General features: G+C 56.0%; 1 protein-coding gene across 1 annotated transcript in view; it reads right to left on the reverse strand.

The window, feature by feature from the left end:
* Positions 1 to 1,004, reverse strand: part of FAM163A (family with sequence similarity 163, member A) — a 2,100-nt gene extending 1,096 nt beyond the window's left edge. Inside the window, exons 1-2 of the mRNA XM_009892934.1 lie at positions 912 to 1,004; positions 20 to 196 (exon numbers count right to left, since the gene is read on the reverse strand). Of these exons, the coding sequence (XP_009891236.1) occupies positions 20 to 196; positions 912 to 1,004 (270 nt within the window). The remainder of the gene's footprint in view (positions 1 to 19; positions 197 to 911) is intronic.
* Positions 1,005 to 13,738: the final 12,734 nt, after the last annotated feature.

The following is a 13,738-nucleotide window of genomic DNA, read 5'->3' on the forward strand; positions in this document are numbered from 1 at the left end:
TTGATCAGTAGTGTTGAACCCCGTGCTGGTTGAGCTCGCTGGCGGGGGGAGCGGGGCTGCCCTGGCCATCCACCATGCGGGAGTTGCAGGCATTGCACGTGCCGAGGTGCGAGTGCGTGGGAAGGTCAGGCTCTTCCTCTTCCTCCTCTTCCTCCTCCTCTTCCTCATCGGAGTCATCTTTCTTGCAGCAATAGTACTGCAGGAAAGGGAAGGGGTTGTATTAGGGGAAGCGGAGCAGCCGGTGGGCAGATTTGGCTTCGCAGCCAGCACTGCCACATCCCCGCTCCCCTCATCCCCCTGCCAGGGAAACCCTCCACCGGCCTCTCACTGCTCCGCTCCGTTGGTACCTGAGTCCTGCAAAACAGCAGAAGCCGGACGAAACCCGGACCTGAGCGTGCTGCAGGAGGCAGCTGATGTGGAACTCATCCTCTCCCCTCCCAGCGAGGTTTGCGAGGGGAAGGTATTTTACCGTGCCAGTTGGAAACTCCTCCAAGTAACTGCTGTGCTTTTCATCACACGGGTGCTGCTGCATGGCACGGACTTCACATTAACTTTTAAAGAGCAGGAGGTTGTAGCTAGCTGTTGTTGAAAGCCTCCTCGTTTAATTTACTGGGGGGGGTGGGGGTGGAGGAATAATATAAAAATCTCCATCTGGTATTGCGAACCCAGCCAAGCCTACACCTATATTAGCAACTGCTGCAGAGCCTCAAAAGCCTTAGGAGAGTCCTCCCATGCCGGGAGGAGGAAAGGATGTAACTCTGCAGCACTTGAGGGGAAAGGGGGTTTCAACTCCCTGCCCATCACCTGCAAGAAACCCCCTTCTAGACACTCTCCTGCACCAGCAGTTCAGTCCGAGGAGCAGTGATGCTGCTGGGGTTGGTGGCAAGATGGGGGACGGCCACGGCGCTCACCTGTAGCCTACAGTAGCAGAGCACGGCAATGATGCACAGTAGGATCACCGTCGCTAGGATTCCCCCGGTGATAACAACAGTTCCCGCTGTCATCCGACCGATTCTCCATCAAACTCTGAAAGGCACAGGGCCACGGAAGTCACCTACTGTGGCTTCGTTGTCACATCACAGACATGACGCCCATGAGGCATCCCGAAATATCGCACTCCTGTTACCTCCCTCCCCAACTCGAAAACTATCACCCAATATCATTCTCCTCCTCTTAGCCAGAGATGGAGCATCGTGTCCCCTCGCTGCCATCGCTGCCTCTGGCTTGGGGTCTTTGGGAAACAACCCCGCAGTCCACCTGCAGAGCATCCCCCCTTGCTGTGCCAAAAGGGCTAATTTCCACGATCCCAGCAGAAAATACAGCTTCTGCTTCAAAACGTACAAGAAAACCTGGCTTTCCACTGGAAAAAAGCCAAAGGGGAGCCTTGGAAATCCACAACTCTGGCAGTCTGAGCCCAAAAAATGCACCCCAGCTGCCTGTTAGACACCAATGGGTCGAACACAGGCTTGGCATGAGCCAAGCAGCCCCCACCGTTGTCCCCACGCCACGGGACCTGGGGACTACTTACGTTCAGTGACGGAGGCGTTGGACCTGGAAGGAGCAGAGGGAGAGGTTAGCCGTGGCCCACCAGCACCCCTCCCGCGCGTTTCCCCGCTTCCCGAGAATTTGCCTTTGCTTTGGGACCTGAGGGAAGCCCCGTTTCATGTCCCGCATCCCACAGGGACAGGGCTCATCATGTGCCTGTGCCCTCGGGAGCCTCCATGGTGCAAAAAGCATTTTGGGTCCTGCAGATGATAATGATGATGATAATTTTATTTATTTATTTATTAATTTGGAGCAGGGAAAGGAGGCATTTCCCAAGCTCGGAGAAATACTCTGCAGGACAAGGCTGTGCTATCAGCGGCTCGGGAATCATGCAGCTTCGCAGGGCGAAGGCCTGGCTTAGTCAGCACTCGGCCTTTTCCTCTTTAAAATTAATTATGGAGGAGGCGGATGCATCATCGCACAAGCGGACAATGTTTTACATGCCGCTGGGAAAGGAGCTCTCCCCTCTATCCCCTCCGGGGCAGCATCCCCCTGCCACCCCATGGGCACCTACCCAGAAAAGGACAGGCAGGACGTCGTGGTCACGCCAGCCCCAGGACGGCCGGCCGAGACAGGCAGCACTGCATGGCCATGGGGAGACACTGGCAGCCCTGGGAGGGAGGACAAGGAGAAAAACCCACTGTCAGCTCATCCCCCCCGCCCAAGGGGATTGCCTGGTGTCCCCATCCTCACTGATGCCACCTCTCTCCCTGCAGCGGGGCTAAATAAATTGCTTTTTTAGGGAGACCAGCAGGAAAGGTGGGTGCTGTGAAGGTGGGTAAACCCAAACCGCCAGGATCCTGGGCCTGAAACCTGCAATTTCAGCAAAAATAAGTGAGATGCACCCAAGAAGCAGGTGCAGGAGCTGTCCCGCACCCATCGCCCCTGTCACCCCCACCCTCCGGCGATGCCTGGCGCAACCGCATTTCATTACCGGTCCCCGCATCCCTCTGTGCCTCGTCCAGAGCAAGGCTAATTGATAGGGCCCAAGTGCCAGCCGGTTGCAGCCAAGGAGATCCAATTACCCGCTCGCCACGCGGCCCTAATTGACAGAGGGAGGTGGCAGCTTCCAGACGAGACCTGCCCATCTCTGCCCCAGCCCCTCACTGCCACGTGTGCTGGCGGGCACAGCGGGGACCTCCCCTCCCCAAAAATCACCCACCCTCCTCACTCGCCTGCAGTGATTTGCAGGATCCTGCCTGCCATGAATTGATTTTCAGCTCTTGGAAAGTTCCCATACAAAGCCAAAAGGCGGACAGGCATTGGATTTCCTCCTCGAACTGCTCTCACACACGAAACAAAGAAGAAAAAAAAATCAACCCTGAGAAATCAATAGGTCCATAACCCAGCTAATATCTCCATCCATCAGGGGACCCGACGCAGAGCTAATAATAGAGACCAACACGCTTGGCTCCTGCACCCTGTTATCAAACTGCACCCCGAAACATTGCCAAGAGCGAGGGGCACCAGGGACACACAGGGGAGCTTTCGACAGAGTTATCACCTCCCCAGGTGCCATCCTTAACAGGGAAAAGCTGATGGTGTGTGGCTGGAAAAAGCAATCGTCGACCTTCGATGACACTGGAGAGGGGATGCGCCGCAAGCCGGGCAGTGATGGATGATGCAGGCGGCCATTCGCATCCAGAAAACTTCATTTCATGGGAGCTGTGATTTGATTTAGAGCTCGGAGAGCAGCATCCAATTAGCTTGAGGTTTGGAGCAAGCAATCGGCCTCGGAGAACGACCCTCCACAGAGAAGGACCGGCCCTGGGGAGCTTTTGGTCACCTCTGAGTCTGACCGGCGCTTCCTCGAGGATGGCTGGGCTTCCACGTGCCCCATCTCCAGCATTCCCATTTCTAGGGCTGCCGGGATCAGTGTTTCACTGGCCCCGCTCAGGAGCCAGGCTCCTGCTTATTAAAACAGAGAATGTTAAAAATACCAAAACAAAACAAAACAAAACAAAACAAAACAAAACAAAACAAAACAAAACAAAACAAAACAAAACAAAACAAAACAAAACAAAACAAAACAAAACAAAACAAAACAAACCCCCAAACCGGCAAAAATTAAAACGAAGCAGAAGAGAAGCGCTGCCTTTCCTCATCTCTTTGGAGGTCATACTTTCAGAAAGGAGGAAGTTCCCTCCCCTCCTTCCCCCAAATCCTGCTCACCGCCAGCCTAGCAGTTCATTTTCTACCCAGTTTGTGCCTATAAAATAGTTTGTTCCCATAAAACAGCCTTCTCTAACCCACAGCTCCCTGCTGCAGGGAGGCAGAGGGGGATGTAACACCTCCCAAGGAAGGAGTAAGAGCCCCAGTCTCAGGAGTAATTGGAGTCTCGGGAATTATAAGGTAAATATGCCCAGAAAGGGGCGGGACAACTACAACAGCCTTTTCCAGCCCTTGCACGGGCCACACAACAGCCCCAGCAGCCACATTCCTGCCGCCCGGGATCACCCCACATCCATTTTCCATCTGTCCTCCCCAAGCACATCCCAACCTGCCGGGAAAGGGGCATTTTGGGCTCCACTGCTCAGCCCCTCCCCAGGCTTGGGCACCACACAGCCGCACCACCCCATCCGGACAAAAGGGATTTTTAGGAGTCCCCTAAGAGCCTTGGGCTGTACTGTGAGCCGAGCCGAGCCCCCCGGCTCCTGCTCCCACAGCGGGATGGGATGCGGAGGCATCACAGGGGGATGCACAACTTGCAAAGCCAAACTCCCCGGGGAGCAGCCCCATTTTTCCTTTTGGTTTAAAAAGGGAATTGAGGGTTGTTTAAATATTTAAATATCCCCATCTGAGCAGATGCTCACTGCTCACCTGCTCCTGGGCAGCTCACGAGAGGGGGCTGCAACCCAAAGGCGGGTGTGGGGACCCTCTGGTGCACAAACCATTGCTCAACAAAATGAGGATTTGTACCAGCCCCTCGCTGGCTTTTGGGAAGCGATTAGAAACGCTAGGCAGTGGTGTCACACTGTCCCCGATGGGGACGGGAGCAGGCGGAGGGAGGGTCCCCGGCCGTATCGAACTCCTCCGGGCAGGCGTGCAAAACCGCTTGCTGCAGAGATACATTTTCTTTAATTGATGTCGCCTCGCAGCGCAAAGTTACGGCCTGAAAAGTGACTCTGGGAACGAGTGGCATCGCAGGCTTCTATATTTATTCTCCTTCAATGACGTCCATAGCAGTTTTGCACGGTTTGCAAGTCGATGGTGAGGTTTCTGCCAGCCACCAGCACTCTCAGCCCAGCTGAGGAACTCCCGTCTTTCCTCTCCCGGCGCATCCCACCAGCCCCAAGCTCACCTCCCTGTCCAACAAGAGTCAAACACTGACACGAGAGCTCAGGAGCAGGCTTTAGGCTCGGGCAGAGCACGGCTATTTGCCATCAGCATCGTGCCGAACCTCGCTGACGAGTCCTGCCCCAGCCCGGGCTCTGCTCTCCCGGTTTTGTTCTGCACAGCTCACGGGCTAATTCAATGAAATGTCTGCCTGGTAAATTAGCCCAGCCGCTGCCTTACCAGAATCATCTCCCAAGGCCTAATTGGAAAAAAACAGCATCAGGGGCTGCCTTTTCAAAACAGATTACGGCAGCAAACAACAGGGCAGCTCCCGGATGGCTGTGTCCTGCCCCACACGGGCTCAGCCTGGCGGGATTCGGGTGGATTAACCCACAGTCAAAAACCTCAGTGAGGGGAGGAGGACGTGAGCAGCATGGCTCCCCCAGCCAGGGGGCAGGATGGGGGCACGGGGAGGGCTGAGACCCTGCAAACTCGTTGCATGTGGGACGCTCTGCGCTGCAAGGCCTAAGGGGACGAGCCGAGTCCTGGGGAAACAGAAACACGGGGACCCTCCCAGATGAGCTGAGCCCAAATGAAAGTTCACCCAAAGAGCGATGGCAACACGGGATGCAAGAGAATGCGGGGGCTGCACCCGGCCGACAGCCCCCCAGCAATCCCCTCCAGCCCCAGCACTCTCCCCCGGGCTTCTTGCCCAGGTCCCAAACCACTGGGTCACTTTGAAGCCTTTAAACTTTTAATTAAGGGATCCGTAGGGCTCGCCAGGGAGCTGAACCTGCTGCCCATCCCAGGCCCTGCAAACACTGATTTTTGGAGGAGTTACAAATTGCTGCTTTGATTTATCCTTGCATATAAGCTTGCTTAAGCCCCACCATTTTGGGGGGGGGGCGGGATGGGGCCAGCCCCTTCTGACTTTCGGTATGCTGTCAATAAATATATTGAGGAAAAAGCATCTTTAAGGCATAAAGATTGCCTATGGCACTGGGCAACTGGCGCAACCCCACTCTCTCCTGCAGCAATAACACCCCCAGGAGTGGCGCTGGGCTCTGTGACTGGTTCTGCCTGAGTTGTATTTGAGTTCGGACCAGTCTGCGGACAAAAATCACAGCAGCAGTTGGGAAAACTTTGATATCAGCCTGCTGCAGAGAACACCGAAAAAAGGCTTTTTCCTGGCAGCAAGGGCGGTTTGTGCAACCCATTTCCTACCCGAGGCTTTTTCGTGCCCTTTGCTGCCTCGAGCCACGTGGGGTTTGGCCCAGCAGTTTTGCAAGGGAAACCGCAGCCAACACTCGGCTCCTTGCTCCTGGCCACCGCAAGGACAGCCAGGTCGCAGAGGTGACGCTGTCCTCCAGCTGAGGTTCCAGTGATTTGCAGTCAGTCATCAAAACTGAAAAATCCCATGCCCTGCCGCAAGCCTGCCCTTGCTTTCCCTCCACCACCTGCACCAGCTCCCCGGGGGGGTCCCGGATGCCTCCTCCCAGCCCTGCTCCTCCCCAGCTGAGGGATGGGAAAGAAGAAAATACCAACAAGGTTTTGAAACCAGCTCTTTTCTTGCAAAAGCTTTGTGGAAAAGGCAAGATATTAATGGCAATTGACAAAAATCCAACCACTTAAAGGATGGAAGCCGCCAGCCAAACCCCAACTTCTGGGTTGGCACGAAGGACTGCGCTCCTGCTGCTTACACCGTGCTCCTGACCCACCAAACTCAGGAGATCCCCTCTTCTGGTCGTCAAACTCTGCCAAAACCAACCTTCTTGCCAATCGAGGTTTGCTCCCTCCCATGTCAGGCATAATCCTGCCCTGTGGGAGCCCAGGAGACCTTCCCCGCCAGCGGCAATTGCTTTTAAGGCCATGTAGGAGAGAGCATCCCCCTCCGATCTCCGGCTACGGCAGCGCTGGGGCGTGCAAAGCCCCAGCACGTCCTGGAATCGGCTGGCACATTCCGCATTCCTGTCCCAGGGACACCTCCCAGGACTTCACAGACTTTCAGAGGAAGGGCAGCTTTGCAGCCTGGGACGTCTCAGGCGCGGATTACACCAGTATCTCATTACTTGGGCATCTCATCCGCCTTTTATCTCCTTAAGCCGCTATTCAGATCCTATCTTGCCTGCCTGTGTGGGTTAACTGGAGCCATGCTCGGGACGGAAGGACATGGAAGGGACCGTCACCGCATCCTGTCCCCCCTGAGCACACACATCAACACGCTATTGCAAAGCTCGTGGCACAGCCAGGGCTACACCTGGATTGGACAAGTCCCTATATAATTACACCCTGTTTGCAGCCCCTCCTCATCACAGGACAGCTTAAAACCCAGGGCAGGAAAATTACACCTCCCTCCTCATCCCCTCACACGTGTCCTACCCACTGCCTTTGCTCGGCCAGCTCCTGACCAGCCCAGTCCAGGAGCCACAAAGCCGGTGCAGCCCTGGGAATGGGCGATGTGCAGCCCCAGACACGGTGAAGGCATCAGACGTGGGCAGCCCACAGTGGGAAGCAGGATGGAAATGTCCCTGGCCTGGCCCACACGGCTCATCTCCTGCCGCTGGCCCGGAGTCCATCCCAGGGCTGCTCCCGGCAAAAGCTGCGGCTGAGCCCAGTGCCAGGGAGCTGCTCCGTCATGGTCCCAAATAACGAGGGACAAAACTGGAGGCATCAAGCCAAGTTGCACGGAGAAGGGCTTTTGAGATTATGCCTCACGTCAGGTCCCCGTGGGCTCTCAGAAGCCCACCAGGACCTGGCCAGCACCCATCTTGCGGGCACCATCCCTCCCAGCACTCAAATATCCCCCGCTACGAGCAGCCACGGCAATAGCATCTGCACCAGGAGCAGAGTGAGGCTGCGGGGAGCCAGAATGTTGAGTGTGCCCCAGGCGAGACCGACCCTCGTCAAAAAAACAGAGCATTTTGCCGCATGCGAGTGCTGAAGGCTCCGGACTGTGCCTACGACCACAGCCAGCAGAGCTGGATCCTGCCATACTGCGGATCCCTGGAGGACATAGCCCCGGAGAACAAGGACTTGGGTGTGATTTGCACCCCATATTGCCCCTAAGTCCCCCTGCCACAGCAGCACTCGGTTGTTTACAGTGCACATCCATAGATCCTCATAAGCACAGAAAGGAGCGGGAAGGGTTATTTGCTTCCACCCCGACATCACCCTTGGTGTTCGCACACGCTCATTGCACCAGTGTAGGTACCCCACGGCTGATTTAACCCTCTGGTAAAGCACGAGAACAGCTCCGGTATTTCCCCTGCATCAGCCAGCGTTCCCAGCACTTGCCCAGGAAAAGGCGAGAAGGCACCAGCAAAGTAAATTGGGGCAGCAGGGACCTCTTTAAAAGCTCTCATCCATCAGCCATTCCACACCGAGGCCTCAGTGCGGAGGAAGGTCCAGGTGATGGATCAGGATCCTGCCGAGCCCGCAGTCTGGAGACCCTCCCTGGCAGCGTGACAGAGCCAGCCTCCCTTCGGGGATGCTCTGCTCTTCATCCCCAGCCCCGGGAGGGTATTCCTCCAGCACCCTCATTGCTCCAAGATGAAACCTTGACCTCCTCAGCACCCATATATTTTCACACCAATGGACTCTTTCCAGCAGGCAGGGGGACAGAGACCTCAGCCAGATCCCTTCATTCTCTGGGGGCTGCAAGCACAGCCCATGAAGATACGATCTTCTCCCCAGTTTGATTTTCTTGCTGGTCTACCAGAGGAAGGTGCATGCTCTGCTCTCCAGCGGGGCGAATCCCACCAAGGAATGCAGGAACACCAAATGCATCTTCACCCCGGGCATGAATTGGAAGAGGAGGATCAATCCCAGCAGAGGAATCGTGCAACACAGTCCAGAGCATCCCCACAGAGGATCCCCAACAAGATCCAAATGAGCACAGCAGTGAGTTTCCCACTAAAGATTTTTTTCATTAAGCCAGTTTCTCACTGGCTTTCTTTGAAACAACCCCCAGGACAGTTTCTCCTCCAGGCACCACCTTGTTATCTCCCTCCTTGCCCTGGACATTGGTGACGTCTCGCCCTTTCCACCTCCTTAACATCACTCCCATGAAAATCCTCTGCTCAATTCCCACCCGGATCTGCCCTCGCCGCCCCATCCCCATTTCTCCCAGCCTGACGTATGAAACACGACTTGTGCAAAACCTTTCCGTGTAGCAGCAAGCTCTGCTCCCGAAAGCAAAGCCCAGGGGAGAAGCTCTGGCTGAGGCTGGAGCCTCTGTAATCCCATCGGCTTCAGCCCCTCCCCGGGCACAGCACACTCGGACAACGCTGTCCGAGTCGCGCCGGGGCGGATCTGTCGTGCCTCGACGTCACCCAATTTATTTGTTTTGCTAAAATGAAATATAAAATTAATTCTCCTGCTCAACCACTGGTTTTAACTCGTGCCCTCCCGCAGCCTGGATAACGTTATGGGGCTGATGGCTGAAACAGTGACCGCGCATTTGGGGGATGCTGCTCCCTGGGGACACACAGGAGACATCTCCTCGTGTCCTGCCAGTATCTGCCCTCCTGCCTGCCTGCGAGCATACCAGCGAGACAGCTACCGCTGAGGGATTAAATTAGCAAAGGCATCATTAAGGGTAACTGGACCATTTACCAGTTGGGTGGAATAAAGGAAGATGAGCCTTGTGTCTGCCCACGAGGAGAGGGGCCACCAGCATTCCTTTTGGCTCATGAGCTCTCTTTAAATCCCATTTACAGCTAGGAAAACTATACGGATGTCTGTCAGTGATGCACCACACTTTCCCTTTCATATTTTGGTGCTCGCCTCACGTTGATCTCCCCCTAGCCTTGGGGACGGCTGAGATTGCCCCCAGCTTCCCACCGGATCCAGATACGGGTTACAAAGGGCACCGCCATCAGCACTTTTAACAAACCTGGAGCCAAAAATCAGAGCCCACTTTTAGCCAGGCAGGTGCCCTTCAGCAACAGGGAGCAGATAACCCTCAGACCACCGCTCCTCCAAAAAAAGCCAACCCTAGGGCCAGTTATAATTTAATCCTGCTGCTGCAGTAGCTGCAAATCTGCACGGTGCTTGGGAAACATCCTTTTTTTTTTTTTTTTTTTTCCATGGGAAAGGGAGATGGAGGGCGCAGTGGCCCAGCCCTGGGGGGAGGAGGGCACGGGGAAGCGCGGCCTCTTCCTGCGCATGATGCAAGACCTGCTGCTCCGACTGTCAGCATCCCCCCGGCATGTTCGCTTGGAGTAGAAACAGAGATTTATTTTAATGACTCATTAATGCCTAATTGCATTCAGGCAGCAACACAGAGAGAGGAGCCTCCCACGTGCGGCAGTACTACAGTCAGGAGGGCTCTCAAAGCCGCCCCGAAAGCGCAAAGGCAGACAGACTGTCTCTTTTCGGTGGGGCCAGACAGCAGGGCCAGGTGCCGGCTCTGGAGCAGCGTGGCTTTGTGGTCAGGATCCAAACAACAACCCAGAAAAGTCTCTGTTCGTCTCTTCATTTACTCCTCCTACCCTCCATAACGCCCAGGAGCTGCCTGCTCGTCTGGCCGACGCGACGACCGCCACCGGCTGCTCGTCCCTCAGCTCCAGGAAGGAGATGCGACCTGCCCTGGAGCTTGGATGACCATCTCCAGAGCCTCAGGCCAGAAGTTATTTCAGGGGATGGCCATCTCCTAGCCTTAAGGACACGTGTTTTTAACTCCCCTGTGCTTGTAAGGAGCCCACAGCAGGAGAGGGGAGCTCAGCAGGGTGGGATTTGTGCTGGATCCACCACAGGTCACTGGCAGGGAGCCGGACACAGCACAGGGAAGGGATGAACTGCTCCTCCTGTCTCAGGGACACCCTGGGTGGGGAGAACAAGGTGGTCATGGTGAAAAACAGCCAGCTTGGAGAGGAACCAGCCAAAACCCCACTGCCTGAAGCCCAGGTAACTCCTTGCCCCTGACACCACCCATAAGGAGCTCTGGGATCTGCCTCCACTGCTTTTGTGGGTGCCCCACTTAGCTCTGCCCACATACCTCGTCCTTCCTGGTGGGATGCAGACACAGTGACAGCCACATCACCTGTGGGGACTGGAGCTTACAGCCACGCTGACCCCCAGGGATCCCCATCCCCATCCCTGGGACGCACGCCAGGCACTAGAGGCTATGGCCTCACCAGCAACCGCCGCCTCTCTCCGGCGTCGTTCCACCGAAGCCGGCAGAGATCAGGCCCCATCTGCTCCCGCCACTTTCGGTAGCATTCAGCCCTCCTGCTAATTGCTTCAATTAGCAGAGGGATTGTTTTTTTTTTTTTCTCCCAAAGGTTTTCCTGCCTCTCTCATCAGTCCTGAGCAGGTGTAAAACCCTGCCAGCGGGGATGGGTTACGTGAGCACATCTCCCCTGCCAGCGGGTCCAGGCAGGGAAGCCCATCCTGCCCATCTCCACCCGCACAGCCAGCATGGATCAGGCTTTGTCAAACTGCAGGGTTTCTCCCCCCTGAAAGCTGTCCCACGCATGCACAAGAAAGCCACGGGCCCCCCTTCCTGCTCCGCAATTTGGATGCCTGCAGAAACCACAACAATCCCATTCGGGTGCCGTGGGAGGACAGCCCACACAGGGATGGCCACCCCAAGGGATGGGCACGGGTCCCCAGCTGCAGCTCTGCTTTCCAAGCCAATGGCAATTCATCCCTCTGGGATGGCCCATCCGGCAGGATCCTGCACCGCAGCCTGCGGGCTGCGCAGACCCAGGGAGAGCTGGAGCCGATGCAAGAGCACAGCACCCAACCCCAACCCTGTTTTTGGGGTAAATCCAAGCAGAGTCACTCCAGGATCAGGTCCAGGAGTGACTTTTCCATAAAGCCATGGGAAAATCTCACCCATGGTTGCTTTACGGGATCACTCACGCTCTTTTTACCCACCACATCCCAGCCGGGGTGAGGAGGCGCAATGCAACCAGACACGGACGGGTCAGCTCTGCAGAACTAAACTCTTCTCTGGATTTCAGATCAGCTATTTTTTTTCTAGTTGATTTATCACACAGCAGGGATACAGACTCATCTATCGCTCGAGATGCTCCACCTCGCCCAGCCGGCGCTGCCTGATCAGGCGGGAGCGGGGCCGGCCGGGATGGTCACGCACGCACCATCACACGCACCCAGCAAGAAGGAAAACCCGCTGTGAAGTCTCTTAATGTCTCCTGCAAATGAAGTGTGAAACGTGCTTTCAAGAAAACAAGGGTAACCGAGCCTCAATAAATATTTCATCCTGGTGGGAAAGCAGCGAGGGGGAAGGTTGAGCGGGCAGAGACGCCAGGAGGGATGGAGGGCGGTGGGGGCTCCCGTAGCAGATGCAGCAGGGATGGAGGCTGGAGGGGGAGGCAGCTGGGGCAGGGAACAACAGGAACACCACTGCCTGACCTTATTTCTGCTTTCTGCTCGCCCTGGGGGCTACCGGGTTTGAGACATCACCACAAAGCAGACCCTGGAAAAGGGAGCACCTCTTGTGCTCCCATTCGTGCCCGTGGCTAAGGCCGGTGATCCTGCTCCAGCCGGGATCTGAGCTCCTCCGAACGCTCCGTCCTAACGCTTCCCAGCAGGCAGGCAGCTGCCTGGGCCTCCCGTCGATCCGCGCACCCAAAACCGCTCCCGTGCAAAATGGCTGGAGGATGCTCAGCACTTCTCCAGAGAGGCGGGTTTGCCGAGTGGAAAATCCTTCGCACCCGATTTCCACCCTTAACCGAGTCTTTTGAGCCAGAGCGGAGCGGGGCTGGGCTGCCTCACCTAAGCAGGGCTCCGGAGCTGGCTGTCCTCAGGCCTGCAGTCAGGCTGAAACCCAGCGCTTTGGAAAGAGACGGGAGAGGATCTCACATCCCAGCGGAGACGGCACTGGAATGGGATCGGACTCACTGATCCGATGTTCACCACAATATTGCGAACGGCAGCCTACTGCTGCTCTCCCCTCTTGGCTTTTCAACAGGTGAAAAAGCCCTTCCTAGGAAAAAGCCTTTTCTCCCCCTCCCTGGCAAAGCCCAGGTGAGAGCCCATCGGATCCTGCGGGGACGACACCGAATGCCAACCAGCAGCCCCAGTACACCACAAACAGCATCATGGGGAAACTGTGGCTCAGACGAGCAAGGGACAAGGCTGGGAGAGGGAAAAAGAAACAAACGAAAAAAAAAGCCACAGTAATACAAGCCTTTGTCAGGGTGGAATATTCCACCACACCTTAGAAAAATCTCTCTGCTGGAGAGACAATCAATAGCACGCAAACAAAATCCAGCTGAAAACACTAAATGTTTCCACATGCCCTTTTGGAGGGAATAAAATCCTCCAGGATAACCTTCGGAGAAAACAAAAGCCAGGCGAATAACTCGAGCGCAGGTCTCCTTTAATTACCGCAGCACGGTGAGAGATAAAACAGAGATCCTTCGGAATAAACAAAAGGATTTGATTTCCTCCACTTCAGCAAAGGCAGCCACCATTTCCGCGGAGAGGTTTGGTAGTGAGGTTGGAGATTTGTTGGGCCGTCATGTCCTTGCTGAATGGCGAGGCTTTGGGCTCCCACCGAGAGAGCAAGAGGCTGAACCCCGGGCTTGGGACTTTCAAAACTTCACTCGGCTGCGAAGAAGTAGGGTTTAGAGACGGGCAAACTCAATCCTACCCACCCGAGCAGCCAGAAGAGTTAACGGGGACTTAAAAAACCCAGCTCGTGGCAAAGTTGGATCGCATAACCCTGAGAAAATAAGTCAGGACCTTGCAGGCAACCGCAACCCCGGAGCTTCGCCCGGACGAGGCCACGGCGCAGGGGCTCAGCGCATCCCCGGGATGCTGGGAGCAGGATGCTGGGAGCATCCCACTCGGCCATCGAGCAGCCCCCCTCCCCATCGCCCCCCACCGCCCGGGCTCCCCTTCCCACCGCAGCCCCAAATTCAAGCGTGAGCCTTTCCCTTGCCCC

Source organism: Charadrius vociferus, unplaced genomic scaffold (genome assembly GCF_000708025.1).
Source record: "Charadrius vociferus isolate BGI_N301 unplaced genomic scaffold, ASM70802v2 scaffold39, whole genome shotgun sequence".
Classification (NCBI taxonomy): Eukaryota; Metazoa; Chordata; class Aves; order Charadriiformes; family Charadriidae; genus Charadrius; species Charadrius vociferus.